Source organism: Aquila chrysaetos, chromosome 10 (assembly GCF_900496995.4).
Source record: "Aquila chrysaetos chrysaetos chromosome 10, bAquChr1.4, whole genome shotgun sequence".
Lineage (NCBI taxonomy): Eukaryota > Metazoa > Chordata > Aves > Accipitriformes > Accipitridae > Aquila > Aquila chrysaetos.
Window position 1 is genome coordinate 5,148,371 of NC_044013.1, and position 26,745 is coordinate 5,175,115.

At 37.7% G+C, this 26,745-nt stretch overlaps 1 protein-coding gene across 1 annotated transcript in view; it reads left to right on the forward strand.

Annotated features, from left to right (window-relative positions):
* Positions 1-26,745, forward strand: part of SERPINI1 (serpin family I member 1) — a 51,443-nt gene that overhangs the window by 15,852 nt on the left and 8,846 nt on the right. Inside the window, exons 2-6 of the mRNA XM_030028125.2 lie at positions 11,169-11,436; positions 13,221-13,451; positions 16,143-16,337; positions 17,204-17,408; positions 25,270-25,367. Of these exons, the coding sequence (XP_029883985.1) occupies positions 11,187-11,436; positions 13,221-13,451; positions 16,143-16,337; positions 17,204-17,408; positions 25,270-25,367 (979 nt within the window). The 5' untranslated portion in view covers positions 11,169-11,186. The remainder of the gene's footprint in view (positions 1-11,168; positions 11,437-13,220; positions 13,452-16,142; positions 16,338-17,203; positions 17,409-25,269; positions 25,368-26,745) is intronic.

Here is a 26,745-nt window from a genome sequence, read left to right on the forward strand (position 1 = left end):
GATATTTACAGAGCTGCTCTCAAGTGGAAGCAATATAAAATTGGAGTTTTGGAGTTGAAGAAATCATGGAGATAAGAGAGAAAAGTGAAAATATTTGAAAATACATGAAAACTACTAGTAGAGCAGATAGCAATGATGCTGAAGCCTAAGAGGCAAGGATTGGAACTGGCCTTAGGGCAGGAAGAAGGAGAAGTTTAATTTTCTACAGTACATGTCCTTTCCATGCTTCTCACTTCTTTGGGAAGATCAGTGATCAGCGTCCTTCACATCAAAAAGAAATTCTTATCACGTGCCTTTCTGAGTTTTCTACTGTGTGAAGTACGGAGTGAAAAATCCTGTTACTAGCTGAATTTTGCATCCAGATTATTCTGTAATTTTTAGAAAAGAAGTCTTTATTTTGTAACATGTTACTTTAGAGAAATATTTGAAGTGGTGAAGCTTACATAGTAGTGCTAAATTTTTGTATCAGAGTTACTGATTTTTGATGAAATGTTCTTGTTCGTTGACTCCATTTTGCTGGTTCGGAAGTAAACACCTTCTGAGTGACTCTTCTTTCTCGTCCTTTTGTCTCTGGAGTTTTTGTGCATGACCAGCTTTACAGGCTGTTTTCATTTCGCCTTTTGTATCAACTGTGGCTCTGTTGGTCAGGCTCAGCACATTTGCCAACACAGCTCTTTCAACTGGTTTTAAAAACAGGCTTTCGTAGGTCCTGTCCAGCTTCAGCTGCTGTGCCAGGACAGCTCTATTAGCTGGATGGTAATGGCCTGGCCACCTCTGCCAGCACAGTCCCCTGGCTGGCTCCAGAGCAGCTGCCAGCACGGAAGGTGCCAGGGCTGCCGGGGTGGCTTGGGGGAGATTTGCTGGCTGTCAGGACTGTGGCTGTCATGACAGTCTGCCTGATATATGCAGCTGCTTTTAAGAGTAATTGTAGCTGGCTGGAAGCTCACCAGTGGCTGCGGCTGCTGCAGTCTTGCATCTTCTGTATAGAAATGGACTATGAAGCTGAGAAGCGTTAGAGAAACTGTGTCCATGCATTATAAATAACAATCCTTGTCATTATGAGTTTGTAATTAATCAGGGTATAACCTACTTTTAATGCTAGGGTTAACTGCTATTTTTTTTTCTAAAGAAATCTGTATATCTTGTTACTGTCCTGCAAGAAACTAATTCTGATCTAAGTAGTTTTAACTTAAGTGGATGACTCCTCTCCTGGCAATAGTGACATTACCTAAATGTAAATGGAGCCCAATGTTGACTGCAAGTCTGAAGCCTTGTTTTGTAGGAAAGCAATCTGTTTTGTATGTCACACTTGGCATTCAGTTTATGGAGTGATAGACTCCTCTTCTGAAATCCTGAGACATTTTAATTAACTTTCTTTATCTTCTTGACATAGTTATACCATAGCCTGATCTTTTTTCTTCTGAAGTCCTTGTGAAGGAAGCTGAACAATGTATTGAAGTATTAACTTCTGCTTTGAACTTTTTAAACAGTGTTTCACAGCTAATATATACCTTGTCTATTTAGTTATTTTGGGATGATTTCAAGACTATCATTCTTCATAATATTTTGTTAAAGACATTTAAAAATTTTCCTGAGTTGGTTGGTAGGCTTTTGAAATGCATTCAGCAAGTCTTCTCCCAAGAGACACAATTTTAAGGTACCTTTGATGCAGTATTCCCTATTCCTGTGAATCACTGAATAGTGAAGGGCTCCTGTTTTGTTTTTGTTTATCCCTAGTTAGTTGTCCTTCAGTCCTCCCACTTTTGAAGGTTTAAAATTGGCTGTGAGAGCTTGTATAATGCCAGGCAAAGTATATAGTCTAATGTAACATATCTGAAGTGACTATGCATAAATACAGAGTTGCAAGAAAAAGTGTATGGCACCGGAAACATTGTATTCCAAACTCGCTTGCTGTAAATGCTTTCACAATATGTATTATTAATATTTTTTGGTTCTGCTGAAACTGTAATATCGTAATGCATTACAGCAATGTCTGTGACATAAGTGACAGCTTTCATCACTTATAAAACTACGCTCCAGTACATGCAGGAACATCGCCTTTAGACTTAAACTGCAATGATTGCATCTGGCAGTTGCATATGGTGAAACTTAGCTACTGCCCTTTTAATTAAATTATAGTTGGGAGCTTGCTTCTGGGAGCTTGCTGATCAACTGAATTTCACAGTAAAATAACAGAAATGTGACTTATTGTAAGTAAGGGAATTTGCAGGACATGCAAGAGCAGGCAAGAAGTTGTTCTTGCAGCTAAAATAACTGATGGCAGTGCACCATCTCTGTTGCTTCTGATAGAAAAAGACTACTACGGAATCAGGCCACACCCTTCCTCTCCTTTCCTTTCCCAAACAGCCCTAAGGAGATCTGAGGGAGGAAACATAATGCTACTGTCTCATTTGGGGTATCTTCCCTAGGTGGCTGCACTGTGAGTGGAGTACTATGCTGGCCTCTTCATTCAAAAGAGAAAAAATTCCAGAAGTAGAACTTGTCAGAATTGGTTCTTGAGAGCCTCTAAGACCCAACTTCACCTCCTGTGTCTAGGCATTGTCCCTCCTTCCATAGTAAAATCAGGTCAACATCTTCACCAGAAGACCAACGCGCATGAGAGTAACCTCGTTCAAAGTGGTGTATAGGACTGACAACCATCACGGAAACATTAATATATGTTAAAAAAAAACAAAAAAAAAAAAAAAAAACCACCACCAACAAAAAAAAAAACAACAAAAAAACCCAATCTGTGCCTGGTTAAGCTGCTTCTATGGAACTTGACAGGTAGGCCCCCCTTTCAGTCTATTGAAAGTAGATGCTATATACTATTTCAATCTCTAGCCTTGAAGGTCTCCCTAGTCAGGCTTTGTTGACTTTCTCAGAAGGGCCACGTGCACACTCCCAATTCTGAGCCTTTAGAATCTCCAAATTCTCTAATAGTTCAAATTTTCTCCTTAATACAGCTTGTTTGTTTTATGTTTTCTTATTTATGGCTTTTACTTTTGGGGACACATTGTAGCTGTCACAAATAAAAGCACTATGCCAAACAATTTCTAAAAATTTTTTTCTTCTAGGCAGAAGAAACACAGAGAAATTGTATGAGGGTCCTCACAATTGCAGGCCTTATAGCAGCAGTTTTTGAGATAAGACCACCTTTTTTTAATTGTCTAGACATGGATTTAGATGGTTGCTTTAGGCTATTCAAATTTAAGTGTTTTGGACATGGCTTCTCAGCATCTCTTTTTATTTTTTAATTGGAGCTGAGGGATTATGCTTGAGGAAGCTCAGTTAAGACAACTTTGGCTTGCATAATTGCCTCAGCAGGTTGGTGACTCAGTGCCAAGCTCCATGAAAGTTTAAAAACATTTGGGATTTAATGGTAGAAATAGTAAATATGAAAGTTTTCAGCGTACCATTTTCCTTTCAGGTTTTCGTAAAGCTTCTGGTGTTATGGGGCCATTTGAAAAAAAGGAAATAAAGAATCCTGAGGGGCATGCCTTTCTGTGTGTTGGAGAGCAAGGTTTTAGTATGGTCCAAACACTTCTTATAGAATGACTCTTCTTTGTCTTAGTCACTATATACTAGAGGTTTAAATACCCCAGTATTTTATATGTTGTTATTGTGCTGCTTTCTAATGAAATTAACCTCAAGGTTTCCTGCTTCAGAAGGCAGTGACTCTGTAATTGACAGATGGTGATAAAATCCCATAACTTTATTACCAATGTTTGTGCAGATTGATATATGGATGCTGTTGCACATCTCTGAAACAGATTCAAACAAGCTTAATGAATCTAGATGTGTCTGTAGAGTCTCTGTTTGACAAGGTCATATGTTCACATAAGCTAAGGATAAACGCTTTTTAGGGATAAACATTTTTTGCAACACAGAAAATGTAAGCACGTACCCTAATATGAAGGAGTTGACTTGCTGGCTAAATGTAATGCATGTCATAGCTAGCAGTTATGTGCCTGCCCGGTGTCAAGAGGCATGTATGATTTCACGTTATTGTCACCACTTCCAATAACTAAACTACTTCTGGTAACCTAAGTACTTCGTAGATACCTTCATGTACTGCTTGCACTGTCCACGATGGCTGTAATTTCAAACATTTTATGGACATCTAGTTATTCTCCCATTTGCTTGGGTATATATTCTTCTGGCTATAAGCAATAATACTTCATGAATTGCCTATCTGTTGCTCTGAGAATTGGTACTTTCATTTACCTCCTATCACCTTCAGGCAGGCTGTCCTGTATCTCAACTCCACGTGTAAGCATGCCCTAGTGGATTGTGTAAGCAGAGCCATATAGCACTTGGTAGGATGTAGATTTCCCATTTAGATGCTTGATTACAGCCGTTAGCCTTTGCACTGCTGTCCCCTGTATACCTGACTGTTTTCACTTGTTATATAAAAGAAATTATTTTTCAGGTTAAGCCAACTCAGGTTATAGCCTTGTTTCACAGTACACTGTCTGTCATTCCCCAGTGCTGGAGGGAAAGAGCAGCTGAATGAATGGGAGGAAAAGGACAATGAACAAAGTAAGCAACTGATGGGAGGAAGTGCCACATTACTTCTGTGGGATTTTCTAGAGGTAAAACCACAACATTCCAGGTGTTAGAATACTTTTACTCCAGTAATGCTAGCTGGATATGCAATTTTTTCCCGATCTTTAAATAAATAAAAATCTGAAGGGTTGGATTCCTGGACAAAGCAGAAAGGATGGAAAAAACAATTCTTATATTGTTCTGCAGTACAAACTGAGTGAGTGGATTTGTAAGAATCTTGAGATTTGTGGTAGCAGCCGGGTTCTCCTGTTGTTGCAGGGCAGCATGCCTGAGGCAAGCCTAAACAAGTCCAGGAGCTCTTCCCTACCACTGTGTACCTCCTTTGCACATCCTTTGGGGTAGCCATGACAACCACTGCCTGGTCCTGGTGAACAGCTAATGATCTTGCTAACTACTCAGTGCATCTCTGCTCAGCTGGTGTTCACTGGTTTCTTTTTGGAGGGAGAGTTGTGTTGATTTTCTAAATTGTTATTATTAGTTATGCAGTACCTCTGTCTTTGATATTGTATTGTTTTATATGATTGCCAACAAGAAATCATCTAGAGTAAAGGTGCCTCCGGCAATTATTGTGTTTACTAACTGGCAAAGTGGTAACGGCTAAATTTCACTAAACTTGCATCCTTTCGTATTTAATCTGTCACAAACATGATACAGTTTTGGTTGAGTTTGAGGGGAAGGAGGAAGTACCCAGCACATAGATATTGTTTTTTTTTTTTCCTCTGACCAGCAGGGCTTGCTCCCCAAGTAAATTCATCTCTCGCTTTATAAAATTATTCTGCCAGGCTTCTGTCTGTTCCTGCAGATGCTCTTCTTTGCAGGAGAGAATGTGATCAGTCTTGTTACCACACTTGCTTTTCTCCCCAAGCTTTTCCTTTATATACTGATCAGAGGGAATCTGCAGCTTTTCTCATTTGTGCTTCCCACACCTTTGGTGTTTAGCTTGCATGTAGCCAAGAGTAATCTTTAAGGCAACTAATCTTTGTTTAGTCTCTGTGTGCTGAGGAGCTAAGGCAATATATCACAGCTTTATTTTGTAGGTTTTTAAAGCCATTAATGAGTTTATAAAACCCACAGTCTGTAAAGGTGTAAAAGACAAGGAAATTATAACCTCTTTTTTCAACCTGTCTGGCATGCACAAGGTACTGGAATTCAACCCTTAACTGCATTTTTGGCACCTTCCTAGACCGAGTCCAATTCTTGTTGTTTCAAAGTTCATGGTACTTCATTGCTGTGAACTCAGTTTGAGTTTGTTGATATGATATCTCTCAAAATATCTTGGCTTACAGAGGATGCTTGCCCCTTTTGCATTTTTCTGAAAGCATATGTAATGAACTGAATAGTTCAGAGTTTGTGGGTGTGAGGGGGCGATGTTGTTCTACTTCCTCTTAGTCATTCCAGCCTTATGCTTGGGGAAAGGCAAGAACTATAGTTAATCAGTCCTGTATTCTAGCCTATGAATGTTGTTCTTCAAACGTTATTAAAACTGGTGTTCCTTCTGCCCGTGTACAGGAGTACATCTGTGCTGGCCAGAGGGCAAACGAACAGGAATGCTGCCCTTAAAGCGAGCTGGTTGTGACCTGTTGTGGAAATGTGGTAGGCTGAATTTCAGGACTGATGAAATCTCTACAGAAGGTTTCTGAAATTTTGAATTAAAAGTTTCCTGGGAATTGAACTAGTCATGACCTCAATGCAAGTACCTACTGAACGACATATATCTCAAGTCTCTTTTTTATTAACGTGTGAGGGAAGTGACAAAAAATAAGAAAAAATCAGGAGGAGGAGTGCCTTTCGTTTAAGTTGTCTCCAAGAAACTTTTAAAGCCTGTACAGAGCAGTGTCCAAAGGCAAAAGACGCCCCCGGACAAAACAGGCATGTCTATGTACCCAGAGCAGAAATGCCAGAAGAATCACGTAGGAATGTGAAACTGAGTGGAGTTGGTGTTAAAATAAAGAAGCGCTTGTACGTTAAGAGAAGCTGATTTACATTGAAGTTGTGGTAAAAGTCGCCAAATAACACCTGCACAGGCATAACTGTGCAATAAGGTCTCATCTGGAGGTACAGGTGTTTCTCAGGTTTTTGAAGCAGTACTGCACTGTTTAGTGTTCTGTTGCTGCTTTTTTTTGCGTGAGAACAGTTGCAAGCAAGAGCTAAGCTAATACTCTGACATACCTCTGTAGCAAGCAATGATTTGTGGTACACAATTGTTTTTCAAGAAGAGGCTATTGCAAGGAGAGTGTTTGTCTGTTTGCACTGATTCTTTGATTGCCTGGTGGGAGAGAGTGCTGTTCGTGCATCAATTAAGATAAAATAAAACAAAACCTAGATTCTGTCTGAGACTGGCCCTCAAATGAGAAATTTGTATCTTTGGTCTTAACATCTATGTGATTGAGGAGTGAAAGTAATTTGAAAAGCTTTTTTTCATTCGTATAGGTAGCCAATAAATGCAAAATGCATGGAGTAACATTTGAAACTGATGGTTCTTGATTTTTAAACATTGTTCGGTGTGGACTTGGACTCCTTTTCAGCTGATACGGTATTATTTAACTAGATTTCATTGATGCAGAACAGCAATGACAGCAAGGTACTGCTGATGACTCTTCCTCAGAGTCTAAAAAGACTGACTAAAAAGTTTGATGATGCTCATGGGAATTGTTTAACTTCTTGGACATATGTTACATAATGTTCAGCTTAATTTCCTTCACTTAAGGTATGTTTGTGAATAAGGTACAGTCAATTTAAAAAATGCTCTCTGTACTGCTGCAGAAACAAAACAGAGTGCCCTCGACTCTTACTGAAGAGAGATGCTGAGAACATGCTGCACCATAATAGGTGCTCAGCTGTTCATTGGATCAAGACCTGCTGCAAGAAGAGGCATGAGGAAGCATAAAACCGAAAGTAATATAGCCTAAAGTAAGGTAGAATCAGAGAAGCAGTAACTGGTATGACTAGAATGATAATTAAAGAGCTGGGTTCCCAGTTGTCAGTAGAACAGTGTATGCTTGTACCAGAAGTGCAAGAAGAATTGAACTGAAGAATTTACCGCAGACATCTTGGATTAGATGGATAAGATCAGACCATTTTCATATTGGCTGGCAAGGATTAATCAGATGTTTGTTCTGTTTTACAGCCTTCTCCCTGCTGACCATCACCCACCATCTGACCATCATCAGTTTGCTTTAAAACATCTTCCCTTGCATTGTGCTCTTATTCATACATTGTGAGAAAGCTGTATTTTCACAAGTATCTTAAGAGAACGCTGCCAGCAGAAGAGCTGGTTGCATCCTCTGCCTATACCTGGGTGCTCATTCCCGCCTCCCTGGCTCTCTTCCTTTTCCCTGGATGTGTGTATGGGGAGCTTCACTGTGAGCTCTGTTGGAAAACCTCTCAAGACTAAAAGTGATGTGGAAGGGGCAAGGGGGAAAATCTAAATTGTTTGGCTTTCATTCATTCTGACTGGGAACTTTAATTCTGCACAGCTTAACCTCTTGCATTGCCATCAATAGGATTTAAGCATGTATTGAAAAACTAAGTTTAAGTTTGGTACTTTCTTTTGTAAGAGCATTTCAGTATAAATTTTATTTGTCCCCATCTATGTACTTACTCTATTTTCTGTCCAACTAAATAATTAAAAATATTATAACTTGATTATTTCACATGAGGAGCTTTTCCAGAGTGGTCAGGAAGAAAGATTACTTTGATTTGTATATAATTCGGGGGGGGGGGGGGGGAGGATTTTAGCATTGTCTGATACCAAATATTTTATTAGCATTCAATAGTCTAACCTACACGTTAAGCGCTTCATTAAGATGTAAAAATTTGCTCCCTCCTTCCCCCCCTGCAATTATTTAAGCCTGTCTGGAAATAGCACATATGACAAAGATCTGTGATGGAGTGCTGAATTGCTGCCTCTGCAAATAAAAGACTGGGGAAATTCTCTTTTTTAAAATTGAAGATTATCTCACATCCGTTGTAACCTTGTCAGGTCTCAAAGTGAGCTTAAACAATTCTTGATACAGAGGGGGAAAGCTTAGCTATCTGTATAATTGCATCCGCATTGAGCAACACAACTTGTTTGCTTAGATTAGGATGTGAGATTCCCCAAATTTGCAGGCCACTTTAAAAGCCATGATGATGCTTTGGGTTCATCCTCAACAAAAGGAAGGTGAGCTTCTGCTTATCTAATTTTTGAGTACCGTTTTTGACACCGCTATAGACCTCCTGCGTGACATAAGTCTATAAGCCTTTCTTGCCTTTTACAGCTTTTAGGATGAGAGAATAATACCTGGGCTCAGTCTATCACAGTGATGTGCTGAATGAAGTCTTATGTTATGTAACACTGCGAGAGAGGCATGCTCTGTGGTTTGTTTTTTTTTTTTTCTAAACAAAGAAATCTAGAATGCCCATGATCCCAAAGAAAACAGAGAAATCCAGTTATTTCCTATAACAGAAACTTTAAGATCCTGAAGTCAATAAATGGACAGGTTAAAAAAAAAATTAACTGCTATTAAGAAAAGCAATTATTGGGGATGTTCAGGGTATGTTGATAATGTTTTGGACAATAAAAAGACTGTCTCAGTGTTTATGAAATAAGTAGCGATGGTCACGGCTCAGACTGAAGTGTTTTCCGTTGGGCGGCAGTGAAGTGCTGGATAGTTTTATAAGTGTACTGAAATATGTAGTCATCAAGTAATAAACACGATAGGAAGCTGGTGCTTTAGGCTTATATGACTTATTCTGTGCCATTCTTAAATAGAATAAGAGTCTTCGGTGGAGATTTTGATATCTTGCTAAGAATCAGAGAAAGATTGATCAGGTAGTCCAGAGAGATGAAGTGATGCCAGCATAGAGGAGGACTTTTTAAAAACTGAGAAAAGGGGCATATTTCTTACATACACGGAAGCAATCATCAGAAAGGAGACGTGGGGCAGGGGAGAAGCAAGGCTCTAGCTACCGTGTCTCACTAAGAATCTGTCCTTTTCCCCTGAAGCATGTGTGATTGCTGCACTGGTTCATCTATTTAAATTTCTCAGTGAAAAAGAAACAAAAGGCTGATCCGTGGCTTGGGGACAGGAAGAATCTTAACTAGCTACTGCATTAGTTGCTGCCAACGCACATATGTGCACCCTGTTGCTTTTTATATTTTCTCAGCTATAAAATGTGAGTAATAATGCTTAAATTATGTATCATTCAGCGTTGTGCGAGTTAATTAGATAATGCTACATAGTCCTTTGAAGATGAAATGCATAATATAAATGTTGTATAAAGCTTACTAAGGGTCTCTGTGTCAGGTAGGTAGAAACCCATGGTAACTGCAGACACAGGAGAACTGAGAAGCATAAGGCAGAGGCACTTGGGCTGGCTGCATGCAAATTGACTTCTGTCGAGCAACAGAATAGCACATTCACACAAATTTGTCCCATGCTGGCAAGGCCTGCAGACTGGCACAACAACATGTAAACACTTCTGGACTAAAGCTTTTAGTTTTGTGCTGTCTAACCTACTGCTTTAGGAATCTTTGCTTTGTTATGTGTTAGAAATACTGTAAGTGGCAAAGAGAAGGAATTGAAATGCAACCTCTGTTGTCTTGATATTTCTGACTTGAGACATTTGTCAGTAGCAGGTCAGATGCTAAGGTAGCATGAAGTTTAAAGGGAAAAATGAAAGGATGGAGACATATGTACACCGCTTCAGGAGCTGGAATTTTAATACCAATAGTTGTGCGATGAACTAAACTGGGATAGAGTGAGAACTGCTGCTTACTGAAGCGTTTTAGCAAAGCTTGGAGGATGGATTAGTCAAAAGCATTAGTGCTAACCTTTTTTCTGTTTAGTTTACTTTCTTGTTTCTCCTGTTGGATCTTTCTCACTGGTGTGTACAGGAACTTTATCCCCTAAAGATCTCTGAGCAGGTGTTGTCTCTTAGCTAGCATAACTACCCAACTTTTCACCATTATTTACTAGCAAAAGGGATTTCATCTGGTAACTAAAGCATGACTGACTTTTCTTTCAAAGAATTTTTGGCTGCTTGCCATGTGTTTTGCAACTGAGCAACATCATGGTACATTTCACTTGTCACTGGTGTCAGCAAGCTCTCTTACAGTGCTTGAAATAGTTTTACCAGTTTGGGGCTTAGAGTGACTTAGATGAATAAGTTGCATCTTACTGGAAGGTCAAATGAAAGAAATGCGGATTTATAGGTCTCCTTGGTGAAAAAGTACAGAAACGCACGCCAATTCCAGATCAGCATTGCTTAACAATGACAAGAGCAAAATTAAAAAGTAAAAGTAGGAAAGGTGTTGCTACGTCTTTGAGGTCTTTTTCTGTAGAAGCCATGTTTTGTTAATCTATGGCTGAAAGATTTCAAAAACATATAATTACATAATGAAGTAGGTTATTTTTTCGAATATAGATCATTACTTCAGTTTGAACAGTATATGTATTAGTGTCTCCTCCAAATAACTGAACTGTGCATTGAACTCTGACTAGTTTTTTTTCCACACAGATTTAAGACTAAAACATTTACTATTCTTTTTTCTTTCAAGTTGAATCTTTTATTACTTAAACAGGGTTAACTTATTTTCTCTAAAACTTATCTTGCAGATCTTAGAATCTCAAGACATGTATTTCCTTGGACTGTTGTCTTTGCTTGTTTTGCAAAGCAAAGCCTTCAAGACAAATTTTCCTGATGAAACCATTGCTGAGCTTTCTGTGAATGTTTATAATCAGCTGCGAGCTGCAAGAGAAGATGAGAATATTCTTTTCTCTCCTCTGAGCATCGCAATAGCCATGGGAATGGTAGAGCTCGGAGCCCATGGAACCACTTTGAAAGAAATTCGACATTCCTTGGGTTTTGACAGCTTAAAAAATGGTAAGGCCTTTTAATCATGTTTTACGATGGGGCTTTTTGTCTTAAAGAAACAGATGGCAATGCTTGAACAGCGATGGAAGTGGCCCGGTCGTGTCCGTGGGTTATTAATCAGTAGGCTTCTTGGCATCCTGTTTGATGGCCTGAGCATGCTGAAGCATGCTTTGGAGGATTCTGTGTAAGCTGAGAGGCGCTAACATACAACCCTGGCTTGGGCACCTGAATCTTAAGCAATTGCAGATAACTGTTGATCTTGCTTTCTGTGCAAAATAAGCTTGCCTTTGCCTTTAGTGTTATAAGAAGATTTTTAGGAACATTGTTTTTAGGGATTATAATGAAACCTGAAAAGGAAAGCAGTAGTTCTAGCAATATTGCTTATAAGAAAGTAAGAAAATCTTAGTAAATTAACTGGAACTGTCCCTTACTTTGACACAACTTGTTTGGTTCTTGTAGGTAGAACCTGTAGGTTGTTTACCCTAATTCTATGTTGCTAATGTTCTGTCTGCATTGCATAATGTTGCATACAGATATATAAGCTAATTTAGGAAATATGAAAGTCTTGATTGTTTCAGCACAATATGCCACGTGTTCCCATCAGCCTTTCTGGGAAACAGGATTCACTTATTTAGCAGAGAACAATACTACCACACCGTCCTGTTTGTAGCATGGGATGAGCTAAGTCATGCATCTGGATGTACTGCTGTGCTGTGGAGTGCAAGCACACTCTGTTAGTGCAAGCAACTGTAATATGACTGCAAATGGAGGGGATGAATGAATGGCAAAAAATGACTTTGAAGAGGCAATTTCTATGAATTTTGATGTCAAAGTAATTGGTTTAAAACCTGGATGAGATTTCTTATTCATACAATGTACTGGACTTCTAAGTCTTCAGTGAAAGGATCTTGGGGAGGAATTTCTGAATACAAGTGTTTACGATGTGTTCAGCAGTACCACTGCACAGACAATGTCTCTCTGTGGAGACCACAGCACATATAAAACATTGGTAAATTATCCCTTAGCTATAATTGAAGAAGTTATGCAGTTGATTCGAGCTGGGCCATTCACTGTTCTTGCATATGAGTGATATTCAGTGAAAGTACTCCAATGATTTCTGCTTGGAATATATCATTGCATTCAATTTTTAAGTTTGGGGGTTTTTTGTGGTTTTTTTTTTTGTTTGTTTTTTGTTTTTTGTTTTTTTTTAAATTAGGAATTTCAGCTTCAGGTAGATGACACAATGGTACAAGCTTCCTATCTTAAAGCAGACTACTTTAATCCTACTCAGGATTCCTCATTACCCAAGCAAATGATTCTGTCTACCCCACGCAGGATCCTGGGAAATTCTAGACTTTTTTTTGCAGAGAGAAGTCTGTGGGGAAGTCCTTAGCTTCAAAACTTGAAGTTAATTTTTCCTTAAACAGCTGGGTTTTAGGAAGTAACAAAAATTCTGTTAAGGATTTGTGGTGGCAAGACATACAAGTGTGACTTGTAAGAATAATATTTTAATTACTCTTTTAATGTTAAAAGGATTAACATTGATAGCTTTGTCTGTGATGGGATCCAAGTGTCTCGTTAATTGTGCTAATTATAGGTAGTAGAAAAAATAAGCTCTAAATAATATGTTCTGTCTTGTAGATTGTTCTTTCGGATCTGAAGGTGTGTGTAGGTTTAGAAACAAGTTTATTAAAAAAACCCCACAACTCCCCCCCCCCCCGCCCCATAAAATGTCATTGTGAATTTCCAGCAGAAAAAACATGGAAACACTGAAGCTGTTTTTCTTTCCTCAGGTGAAGAGTTTACCTTCCTGAAGGACCTTTCTGATATGGCAACTACTGAAGAAAGTCATTATGTTCTCAATATTGCTAACTCTCTCTATGTGCAGAATGGATTTCATATCAGTGACAAATTTCTGCAGTTGGTGAAAAAATACTTTAAAGCTGAAGTAGAGAATATAGATTTCAGCCAAAGTGCAGCTGTAGCTACCCACATCAATAAGTGGGTGGAGAATCATACAAATAGTAAGTCCACGTCATTCTTCTATATACTTCCTGCAGTAAGTGTTTGTGTTTCCAAAGTTATACAGTGTTGTTGAATTGTTGCCTTGGCTTTTATCTGTTCTGTTTAAGACTAAAGTATCTCCTCCCATAAAAAGAACTCTAGCATCAGCTCTTTGTCAAGTTTGGTGTTTGTTTTTGTGTTTTTTTTTTTTTTTTTTTCCCCTGTGCAGGAATGATCTGTCTTAAATAATATTAGCTATTGTTAATCATATAGTAGTATCTGTCTAAATATTTTTTCCCCATCTTACTATGTTGAAGTACCTGTAACATTTATTGAAGGAGAATGTTTTAATAGTAGGCTTTTTAATAGTATTTTAATATTGATTTTGGTGTTAAATTACAAAAAAAAAAAAAAGATAAGTACTATTGCTAATTGCAGAAAAGTTGTCTACAAAGGGGTTATTAGCCTAGGCTTTGGATGTGTGGAGTATTGCTAGTTCCCTGAGGAACTCAAAATTACAAGGTACTTAGAAATTAGAATACTAAGAAATAAAAAAGATAATTTTGAACCACAAAATCAGACCATGTAATGTAATCTTTTCCAATGTGAGAAAACTAGATAGCATGTTGAGAGAGTAGTTCATTTCAGGAAGACCGTCAACAGAGTTTCACAACAAAAATTTGCAGCAGGGGAGTAAGCACAAAATTACAGTTGTAAATATGCATATTCAGATCTGCATGATATAGTGCTTGCTTTGCTTGTGGAATCCCAAAGATGTGACGTTTTCTGAATACATGTAGAGTCTCAAGGTATGGGAACAAAGTTAGTCCCCTGTTGTATGGATCAAAGCATAATCTTATTCTAGTTCATCTGACACTCTGGAGGTTGATATTTTAAGAGTAATTCAACAGGGGCCTGACTCTAACATCAGTTGTACCATTGTAAGTTTGAAGGTACCGGAATCCTCTGTAAGGAATTAGCATGTCCCCATGTAGTCTGAGCGTTTAAGAATCCGTAATGCTTTATGGAAATGTATGACACCAAAGTGGAAAAACACCTCATATAATGCTTTTATTCCATTTTGGAAATGATCTATTTTTTCCAAGGGAAAATCACAGCTATTATATTCATAGTAAATTCTGCCCTTTATCTCAAGCTACAGAAATAGAGGCAACATAAGTGATGCAGCAGATTGCAGTGTTTTCAGAGAAACGTGGTGTCTGTCTGAAGGAAAAGTAAAATTCTCGTTCTTGTAGAAAGCAAAGCAAGTTCTCCCGCTTAACACCTGCCACGTGCTGACCGAGCTCATAACCATTGCCCTGGAAGGAGCTGTGCAGAACTAACAAAGGCGGCTGTGGGTCTCAGTGTTAGGTTGTGATAGTAACAGTCCCTCAGCCTAGTCTCTGACCACTAGATCTCATTCTCTCCTGCCTGCCAGCTCTGACAGAGGAGGCTCACTTTCTCATTAGGAAAGGGGTACAAGACAGGCAGGTTTCCAATTCCAGCATGTTAAGCGTGGTGGGAGGCTTGGAGCAGAAAACATAACTGTGAAAGTTTCTCTGGCCAGAAAAATTCTTAACATTACATTAGTGTATCAACAAGATGTGGCTGAAAAATATAAGGGAATATGATGATGTACCAAATAGGAATAGAAAAACTTCTCAATTTTTCCTTTTTTTCCAACCATGGAGAGTGAGTATGGCAGTATCAGTCACATCTTATTTCTAAGAACGTTCTAGATAAAATTAAGTACAACCAGCAACCCAGAAGAAATACCACCCTATGGTACACAAATTTCACACCAGTTAGTCAGTGTCATATGCTCCAGAAAGCAGAATTAATTTGTGTGTTAAACCATGGATTAAGAAGTAATAATCAGACTGAGGAGTGTGTTTATTTTAACACCTTGCATTGCAGTATCAGTTAAAAATAGAAGTGAGCAAGAATGCTATCTGAAGTAGGCTGTAATTCTTCAAGAATAGTGACAAATCTGGTCAGTGCACCAAATTTAACAAACTCAAAATTACTTTGCTGAAAAGCAAGCCATTTAAGATGAGCTAAAGCAGGTAATGTACTGTATTCTGATGTAAATGACTTATTTAGGAGTAGGAGCAAAGCAGCTGCCATGCTCAGCTGACATACCTCCCATGAATAGAGCAGATGCTAGATGTTTTTTCTCTTTTGCTTTTCAAGAGCTAATGTCAGTGGAACAAATGCTGTGAATTTATGTGGGTTTTTTATGATTACTCCTTACTTTGAAGTCAGTAGGACATTACTGAAACTGAATGCTTCCTTCAGAATTGGCCCAGGTGAAGTTCCAATGGATATTCTTATACACTTTAAATTAAGCACCTATTTAAATGCTTCTTTGGATTGGAGCCAAAGTTTGTAGAAGTTCTGACCTTAAGACAACTGTGCTGAACTGTATTATAGCACCAGTGTAAACGTTCCTGACGTGACCCCTTTTTCACATGGTTTCATTGTGGGGTATATTTAAGTAGTGATCAAGAAACAGTTGACTAACATGTACTTGATGGAAGGGTTTATGCACCTACACTGTGATTTAGGTTTACAAAACACTGGCGGTTTAATTTGAGATTTAATGAAACATCTGAATTGGAAATTACATGTTAGCACAGCTTTTTATTTTCTTGCATTTTTCAAGTTAAGACAGCTTTGACATGCAGACTGACAGTTGGTTTTCTTCTTAGATATGATCAAAGATTTTGTGTCTTCAAGAGATTTTGGTGCTCTAACTCATTTGGCTCTCATCAACGCAATCTACTTTAAAGGCAATTGGAAATCACAGTTCAGACCTGAAAATACAAGAACTTTTTCTTTTACTAAAGATGATGAAAGTGAAGTGCAGATTCCAATGATGTACCAGCAGGGAGAGTTTTACTATGGTGAGTTGGACCTTTAGTAATTTAAAGCTAGTAAGTCTTCCCTTAATAGGTTTGTTGCAGTAATGCTCATTTGTATTGTTGTCGGTTCTTTCACCTAGAATTTTAAATGTGGTGTTTGTCCAGTGAAGGGATTCTGATTTTGATGTCTTTTCATAATGTGCATGCTTGTGTATTATAACTAGATAGCAACATTTATAATGACCTCTTTCCTGAATACTTTTTTAGATATGTGTTTGGTGCCACGTGGTGGATTTCAGAATGTTTATCTATTATATCTAACTTCTTTACAATTCTTGTGAGCTAGTCCTGCTTCTTACTAAAATATTTTTCTTGTACTGTGCTAACTATGAAAATGAATAATGTTTGCTCATTACTGTTGTAATATCCTTAGAAAGGTAAAATAGGGGTTCTTTGAACAGTAGAACTAATGATTGTTTTTATCCTGAGCTTGAGCTCCAAGTGGGTTCTACAGTGTCTAACGTTGGCAGTATTTCACTCAGTCTCATCATTGAAAAATTGCCTCTCCTGAATAAAAAAACCTCTGCCCATTTCCATGACACTCTTGGCAGCCTTAACAACTTTTAGACTTCTCTCTGTCTAACCAGTGGAACTTAGGTAATAGGTTCAGAAGTGTGATTATCTACAAACTGTGATTGCATAAGCTTGTTTTCTTCAAGAAAGCAGATGTAAGCCTCAAATCCTGTGATGAAGAAACCAATATAAATTTTATACAGAATAAAGATGGTCATTTTTAGTTCCAGGATCTAGTAAATACTGCCTAGTATCAGCCTTCTATTTTTCCCCTATCTCCAGTGAAGACAAGAAAATACTACTGATAGCTTTTTGTTGTTGTTTTTCTCTTGTAGGAGAGTTCAGTGACGGCTCCAATGAAGCAGGTGGTATCTATCAAGTTCTGGAAATACCATATGAGGGAGATGAGATTAGTATGATGATCGTTCTTTCCAGACAGGAAGTTCCACTGGTCACATTGGAACCCCTGGTCAAAGCCTCATTGATTAATGAATGGGCTAATTCTGTAAAGAAGCAAAAAGTGGAAGTGTATTTACCAAGGTGAGAATATGCTCCCATGTCAATAGAAGGGGAAAGACTGCATTCAAATTGATCCGAGTAGCAGAGTAGGTAAAACTTGAACATCTTGATCAAGTCTGCAGTTATGTAGCACCCAGGCAAAGGTTGCTTTGACAAGAAGGCCCAGGGGGCATGCAGTGCAGAATGATGGTTGTTTGAGCACCAGATGAGCACTGCATTTGCATCCCTTTCATATGTAAGCTCCAGAAAGGAGAATTTCATCATCAGGAATATATCTACCTTGAGTGATGTTCAGAGTATTGCAGAACTCATTACTGGTAAGTTCCATTTACACAGGAGCCATAGAAATATTGCAAGTCTGAATTAACAAAAGCTAAAATGTATCATTTAGGTCCTAATTAGATTTCTATGTGCTGCTAATTTTAAAAGTTCTAATGGTGTGTGTCTGTGTATATACAAATGGTTGAGTGTTGAGAGGTATTTCCAGTCAATTTGTGTCTTTTGTCTTTTTTCTTAATTGTAATAAGTGCTGGTTTCTTTTTCCTTAGAGGAGCAATAGAGTAACAAGACATTACTACCAGAAGGGATGAAACTTCTGTCAGTTCATTTATAGACATAACTTGTGTGTGCTCAGTGGCATATTTGCTGACATATACCACTTAGTAATCTTTCCTAGAATTCTGTTTCATCTACCTTCGAATATTTTTCATGCTTGCCCTACACTTGACTTAGTAACAGAGTTATTTACTACTAAATGTCACAATAATGTATAGTTGGATCATGCTGTCCTTCAAGTGATTCATAATAATTTCATTGAAGTGTTTGTATAACAATATGGCACAAGTTTGATGTGGATCACTTCTACTTATTCTACTTTTGTGGCACTGTGCAGCGGGTACATGGCAGCTGAAAAAATAAACTATAGTGAATCCTTTTAATCATTAAAGTAGTTTTTTGTTTTCAGGTGACTTGGAGATTTGAGTTTGTTATATTTCACATGTAAAGAGATGGGCAAGAATCCCTGCAGTTAATCAGCTTCCTTTCCAAGGCAAAGGCCACTTTCAAGAAGCTAACTGCAGCTAAGCACAATAAAACAAGGCTAGCCAGGATAAATTAGGTTGAGATGGAGTGGTGCTGTCAGCATGTCCTGATTCCAACTCGAGATAGAATTCTATTTCTCTTTAAAGCTGTTACACTTGCAGTCAGAGTGGCAAGGCAACAGCAGCATTTTGGGGCTATTTTTCTTTGCCCCACAGTGAGAGTTCCATTCTTTTCTAAGTAGCATTTCCTTTGAAGAAGCACGGAGAGCAGCAAAGAGCTGCGTTGCAGATTTTATACAAACTGAACCTACTGTACGCTATTCCTGTGGTTTTTGTTTGTTTTTCTCTTGGAGCTTTAGATCCCAGGAGCTTTAGTATTAACAGTCCACTAAGATGAGGGGAGGGGTGTTTCTCCTAGGCTATTTCTTCTGCAGGCTTGGGCAAACATTACCTAGATGTTAGTGAAAAGTAAAATATGAGGATTCTTCCATCCCTTAAGCTTTCCTTTTATAACTGGAGCATTTCACAGCCTGTGCATCAGGTGCTAAAGTTGGACGTCTTGTCTCAAAGAATTTCTAGAGTGCGAGATCCACAATAGAAGTCTCTCTCCATTGATTGTATAGGGAATCTGTGAAAACTAGCTTCCAAATTTAAGAAGCTTAAGTATCTAAAGTTAATGCATGAATGTCATTGAAAACATAATATGTTTATGACTTGACTTAAGTTTATGGAGGTAGTTTGGGGTTTTGTTTGCTTTTAACCAAAAGCAGAGACTCTTGGATTCTCTGTAGCCAGGTTCTCAGAAGTGAGTTTGAGGCCTAGGTTTTCTGTGGTCATAAAATGGCCTTATTTATTCCATACTCAGGCTAGTTGTCATGCCTGTCGCTCATATCCAAGAACCTCAAAGAACTTGGTAAACACTGGTGAGTTAAGGCTGTACAAAGGCAAAACAGGTACAACAAGGTGCTATTACCTTCACTATTTTCAGATTATAAAAGATAACTATCATGAGCTTGAAATTCCATGTAGTAATATTGTAGTTTCCTTACAAAAATTCCAAAGATTAATTGCATGCTCCCAAGGTGTTGGATTTCCATTAGGGATTCAGAGGTGATCTACAGGATTTTATCAATGCTCTAAATAAACACTTCATAAATATTTTATGCTCTGACTCAGAAAGGCATGTTATGAAATGTGGCCTGCAGGCTCTGTCCTCTGAGAAATTGAAAGCAGCAGTGGAATAAAATTAAATTTTTATATCCTGAAAGATGCTATCCAATTATAAAGTGAACATTTTTTAAACTTATACATTTGTAATAGGACCTGAATGACTAGCCAAAGCAGAGTTAATCACAACTTTCCAATTTCTGTCTACATTATCTGTGTGCAAATGAAATTGTGTATTATTCCTCTTAATAGCAAAGGAGAGATTTGTACAGAATTGTTAAATTATACTTTCTCATTTTCATTTTCAAGTCATTGTTTCCAGCTTAACCCAGACTAAAGTGATCAACATTTTAATCCACTTTTTGCATAGGAGTGAAACAGACCATGAATCTAATTTACAAAGGTGTCTCTCTAACATAAATTATTTGAAGAGCATAGGAGGAACTAGTACCTCATAACACTGCTACAGTCTGCAGATCTCCTCTTAAGGATTGTTCCAGTATGCCCAGCTCTTTATAATGACCTTGTTGCTTTTTTGTACTTTTAAAATACCTTAAAAATGCCTTAGATGGCGTTGAAATTTTAAGTTGTTTTAGCTGAAGGTTTTTTTCTCTCAAAAACAAAAACAAAAAAAAACAAGCCCCCAAACTCCACAAAAACTAAAACAGCAGCAGCAACAAAAACCCAAAACCACAACCAACAAAAACCCCAACAACAACCCCAAACCAAAAAAACCCAGACATTCCCCCCCCCCCCCCGCTTTTTTTTTAAATGTGCTCTCTTGAGTCCCCTTTTCATGAGGAATAGGCCAGTGCTGATTGTTCTTGAGATAGTCACGAAAGAGGCATAAAACTGTCCTACTGAAATACTTAGCCAACTTCTGCAGCCCATAGTTAGCCTTGGATAGAAGGACCTTGCCAGAAAAAGAACCATAATCTGCCTTGCGTCACCTGGTCAGAGCAGTTGTATGGGGTTTTTGATTTGTTTTTGCTGTTGGGGGTGAGGGGCTTTGCTTGCATTGTTTCTTTTCAGGCTGTTAAATCATGCAGGCTAGTTCTAGCACCTCAGGACAACCTAGCTGAAATTCCAGCCAAAATGTTGGAATTTATATCAGTTGGCAGCTTTGTATTGTAGACTGCTTGCTATGTTAAAATAGTGATTCAGATCCTGAGGGCCTGTCCTCCAAGCAAGAATATTGTTGATTTCAAGCAATGGAGCCATTCCTTTGTTTGCTTTTTTTTCTGCAGAATTTAATGTATTAGAGCCAATCTGAAAACTTGGAATTTCTTGCTTTTGCTTATTCCAAACTCGTAGTAATTTTTGAGATTATAACCTTTGGGATGAATCACACTAGGCTCTAGTTCACTTCTGTTGTATAACTAGGTGTACCCTAATCCTTCTTGATTCTGTGGATCCTGACTGTCTAAGGACTTAATGAAAAATTCAGCATTTCAGAAGGGTTGCACAGCATCACAAAAGATGAAGCCATCTTTTTTCTGACTTGAAAGTCTCTAAAATAGAAGATGGCCTGATATGGTATGTTAAAGTTAATGCTCTATACAAACCCTAAAGGTTCAGATATATAACTAAGGAGACTGTCAGTGACATAAATGCATCCTTTTAATCTAATGCTTGTGTAAGTTTTAAATTTCATGAAAGTATCATCATTCTCTGCTAAACTCTCCAGAGAACTGTTTGTTAGTTTCTCAGTCTAATTCTACTTCCTAAGCATCTCATTCTGTTCTTCATTTCATGTGGGAGAGATCCAAAGATGGTGGAAATCAAGAGAAGTATTTTTGTTCAGCTATTTGGACTGCTTTTTATGTGTAGGAAGTAGAGAGACCTTACAAGTGAACATTGTAAAAGTAAATATAGAGCTAACTCACAGCTTCGATTCTCCTTGACTGTGGCCAACAGCTGATAGGCAGAGTCAGTATCCCTTATTAATATCTTTCTGCTCAGAGCTTTCTAAGGTGATCTGTAGAAGCATATATCCATGAACATGTGTGTTGGTGAACCTTCTAGAACTGCTTAAGTACAGAAGCTCTCCTCTTTACTCAACAGACCAGTCTTTCTGTTCTGGTCCTATGGTGAAAATACCTCATCTTTTCTTCAGTGTCTGTTTCTCAGACTTTCCTTTGTGGCTTTTTTAATGCTCCCAGCTGAATTATTCCATGACTTCTGATACTGAAGTATTGAAATTGATTTTTCATAGTATTTTTAGCATCAGAAACACCTAAAAGACTGTGGTAAAAAATATGACCATCTGTTTCATTATATGTGACAAACACTGCACATAACCATGTGTCAGGGCTAGTGTCGTGTAGCTCGGCATTTCCAAAGTCTGGAAGTACGGCAAATGCCTGGCTTGGGAAATGAGACTGAATGTCTCTTCTGTGTTCTAGGTTGTCAGCTTTGATTTTTGAATACCTATATCACTGTCTATAAGGAATGCAAAGAAATCCAAATATGACTGGAGGATAACTCATACCAAATGTTTATGTCTGATTGTGTAGCCTGAAATTAAATTTCTAAGTGTAAAGCAGCCCTATTATTTTTCGAAGGAGGCTAGTTCTGATGCCAGCTAAAATATTTGAAATATTAATAGCTTATCTGTCTGTAACTCTCACCACTCTTCAGAGCATGTGAGAAAGGAGGGGAAATACTATTTTGAATACTGGTTTAGAGTGGGTTTTTACCATAAGACAAACTAAAAGAGGAGAAGGGAAGTAATTAGTTTTATTTTTGTAAAGGGATAGTTTGGTATTTATACAGCTAATGTGATATTTTCAGTCTACATTATTTGTCATAAAAAGCAGGAGCTCACTTCTATAGATATTGTGGTGACCTTCACTCATCCACCTGTTCAGTATTTGCCTTTCCAGAGGTTTCAGTCAGGAGTATAGCCTCTGTCCAGTAGTTAAGTGACTGCTACTATCCTTCATGTAGGTATTCTTTAGCAATATAATCAATCAACTTGTTTGAATTTTCTTTTTTCAGGTGCATATTCAGTTGAGGCTTTATGGGGTTTTTTTGGTTTTTGTTTGGTTTTTTTGAGGGTTTTTTTTTTTTTCCAAAACATCTCCCAAACCTCTTCCTTGATTAGTATGCAAAAACATCTTCTGTCATGCTTTCTTTCTGGGTCACAATTCATTGCTTAGCAGATAAGTGTGTTTTCTGTCTAGTGGTCCAGAGACTTAAACCCACCTGATTTCCATTTATATCTTATAGTGATTCTCTGCAGTTGGAAAAAATGCTTTTTTGCAGTTATTTTTCTTATTTGTGACTTCAAATTTTGCTTATCGTGCAGCCTTTTCTTGCTACTATCCTATCCTGATATTCTGTACTAGTTTGACGTTGCTAGTTAACAGCTAAATTGTTTTGAAAGCTTGATACATTTAATACGAACTGTGGTGAAATAAAAGCCAAAAAGGGAAAAATACACCACTCTGAAATTTTTATAAAATGCATTTTAACATTCATTTGCCTTTTCTGCATGTTTGTAAGGTACATACCATTGGATGTATTTTTCAAAATGTTATAGTATAGTTTTAATATAGAAGGAAATATTTCTGGGTTTATTCACTCTGGATTTATCCAATGTGCACAGACAGGACCTCTGTACTGTTTAACTCTAGCGTTAGGAATCAAGCCTCAATTAATCTTTCCTAGGGTTTTTACTGGAGTCTCTAAAATAGATCTGGGCATACTTTAAGTGTGTAGTGAGAGTAAAACTGGTCTGTAGTTTGGGAGCCTAGAAGCCAGGGAAATTTGAATGAATGAGCAACTTGAAGCTAACAGGACCCATTTCCATTTCCTAAAATTCTATTGGCTGTTTTCAGGTCATCTCATATGTGTACCTACATCTCCTCATCTCATTCATTACGATAATGCCACTTTTTTTTTTTTTTTTTTTTAACAAATGCTGCCACACTGACTGATGCAGAATATGCCAGAACACCATCGGAAGCTTCCTCCAGTACACAGATCTTTGTTGGTCTCTTCTGATTCTTTTGAGAACTGCCAAAACAACAAAATCACAAGAATCAGTTCTTGTGTTTTTATTCCAGGCATACCCTGGAATTTGTCTGGACAGGGTACATGAACACTTGTGATGCCACCAGTGATTTATCGATCCTGAACTATCTCCAGATCTTATATTAACTTGCATAAAATTCTTCTCTGGGTAATGACTAATATCTATTCCATCATAGATTTTTGGCTTCTAATGACATTTTTAAGTTCATTATGAATGTAGATTGTGTATTGGATTTTTCTTATTCTGCATAAATGTTGTAAGTGAGGAAGATCCACTTGACTCTTATCCAGTTGTCTTTTGATGTCCAGATTATTCTCTTTTAAGCTGTCAAGGCAGGTATCTACCGCGGTATCATACATCTCAGCTCTTCATGAGCTGTTCTCTGCTCAGAGTTCTGGGCTATAATTTTTCCTGAAAAGAACATGTTCTTCCATGTAGTTGAGGAAGTTTAATCCTGAAAAAGGAAATTGCACAGAAGCATGTATTATTTTATTTGGTTCTAGCACAGGTAAAATCTGTCACTAAGGACTGCAGTGTAATTGCAGAGTTGTTTCTGACTGAATGGCTTGCTGGAGAAGCTGTAACAGCACCTTATGGACTATGTGTTTTGTGTTGTATAGTTATAACCAGTCACTGTCAGCATAATGTAAATCACTAATAATTTGTTTGGTCATTCTACAGAAACCCGTAACTCACCCGTACCAAACATTTATAGTCTCTTATGTTTGTCTGTAGACTTCTGGCATTTTGTGGTTGGGGCTACCATTCTTTTTATTATTCTGACATATTTATTTGTTTCTCCAGCTGTCCAGTCTGTTTCTGGCCATACATAAAGGACTTGAGTCTTTTTTATGTTACTGATGACAGGCTTAACTCTTACAATGTTTGAAAAGCAGTCTTTGTAAATGGAACAAGCTTTTGCCCAAAATCTTGCCCTCAGGATAAATCTCAATTTGTCCTTCTAGCATAGTAACATAGCCTAGAACATGGCTTTGCAAGCTAACACTGAAATCCTGCCAGGTTATACTCATGTGCATTTGCACTAACTATTTATTTTCCCTGTTCTTTACTTACAATTAAAATCCAATTAAAATTTTGCCACCAGAGTAATTAGAAGCTGAGTCAGAAATGCTTTATATTCATGTTCATAACTGATGGTCTTTGCTTATACTGTTTAAACAAAAATGGAGTATCTTTCTTACTTTCTTGCTCCTTCTTTGCCAACAGCTGTCTATGAACTTTGTGCTGTCCTTTTCCTTATTTGATATTCTATTCTAGTATGTGTAAAATTAAATTCAGTTTTTATAGTAAACCTTCTGTATAAAAAGTAAGCTTTTACATTAGCTACTGCATAATTTTGCACTGAGGTTTTTTGATCAGGGACTATACATACTATTAGCATATTTTTTGATTGCTTCTGCATTAGAAAAAAAAATCTAGCTGTGAGAGTAAACTAATTTGTTTGTAAGCATTTTTGTAGAAGGTGTCACTATACCATACTACTAGTGCCCAATTTCCTATTTTATGTTATTTACCTTGATGTTTCAATTGTCATTATCTGGAAATTTTAACCTTCTAATAACAATAAATACTGCTTACATCTGGGCTTTTTGTAATTTTCTATTATGTTCTCCAGGTTCACAGTAGAACAGGAAATTGATCTGAAAGATGTCTGGAGAGGCCTCGGAATTATGGAGCTGTTCAGCAGTAGTGCTGACCTCACTGCGATGTCTGGTAAGGGGACCTTGTGTTGTCTCTCAAGGTATATGCAGAAGTACTAAAATCACCTAAGGATAACCAATAAGCTCTTCAAAGTGTTTTTATGGAAAAAAACCACCCAACCTGCTAGCAATTTTTTGATCCTTTGTGATTTTTGCATCATGTAAGAGTGTGCTTACTATAGAAGCAGTTGGGGCAGGGGAGAAACTAATCAGGGGGAGGGATTTTTGACCTGGGGAGGTTCACTACAAGTATTTCGGAATTGGATCTCGTTAGAAATGTAGAGAAAGTGTAACACTATGCAAGAGGCAGGTGCACATTAGAGCAATATATGGCTTCAGTGCCTTGATGGCAAATGGGATTTGCACAAGAAGGGGGTTGTCATCTTTTATCTCCAGAGGCTATTTGTTCGCAGCATTAAGCTGTTATACAATTAGTCATCTCCCCAGTTACCTGCTGTATAGAAGCAGCAGAGGAAAGAAAGAGTTCTGAGATAAAAGCAATTTAGTCACATATGCTGCTTGCCTATTTCAATATGTTGTCAACACTTTATTTTCAGAAGTTGAAATATCCAATACATTTAGAAATTGAGGTGGAAATGAGATATTTATGCTTTTAATAACACCTAAAAGGTATTGAAGTGGCACAAAAGGCAGTAGAGACATCTTTGCCTGAGAAGTTTTCATTTTTGCCTGACAAAATTAGCCACTCAGGCAGTGTATTTAGCATGGTCTGTCTAGACCTGAATTTTGGCAAACCCAGTTGTTCTCTATCTAGAAGCATGTCCCAATGTAAGATTGCTGTCATTGTTCTTGTAATTTATGCTTATATACTGCTCCCTGTATGGTGGGTTTTGGGGGTTTTTTTTTGCTCTGTGGGGTTACTGCCTAATCAGCCAGATAGATCCTTAACTGATGGGAAATACCTGTTCTTAATTGTCTGTCTCTGGAAACAATCATACCTGTGTGGCTTACTGAGAATAGTGGTAATGAAGGCAAACCTCCCTCTAAAAATTTACAGCAGAAATGTTTGTGATTTTCATATCCTTTTCACTTTTGCTAAATTTGAAATATTGTTTACAGTGTATTATGTAGCTTTTTCCGCTGTTTTGTAGCTTTCACTTTTCCAGTGAAACTGTGGGAAAAGCTGGAGTTAGCTAATGTGAAAAGAATTTGAATAAATGAAAAATCCTTCTTTAAAGAAATAACATTTTTCTGAAGAAAAACACCTTCAATTTCTCTGCCACCCCAAAGAAAAGTAAGCTTTCCAAAAAAATCTGGTCTATATACATAAAAGTATTTACTTGAGGAAAAGTACTAAGGAGAATGGAAAATACATAGGGGAGATTCAACCACAAAGGCAGTGCTTGGCTCTTATTTAATTTCATGTGAAA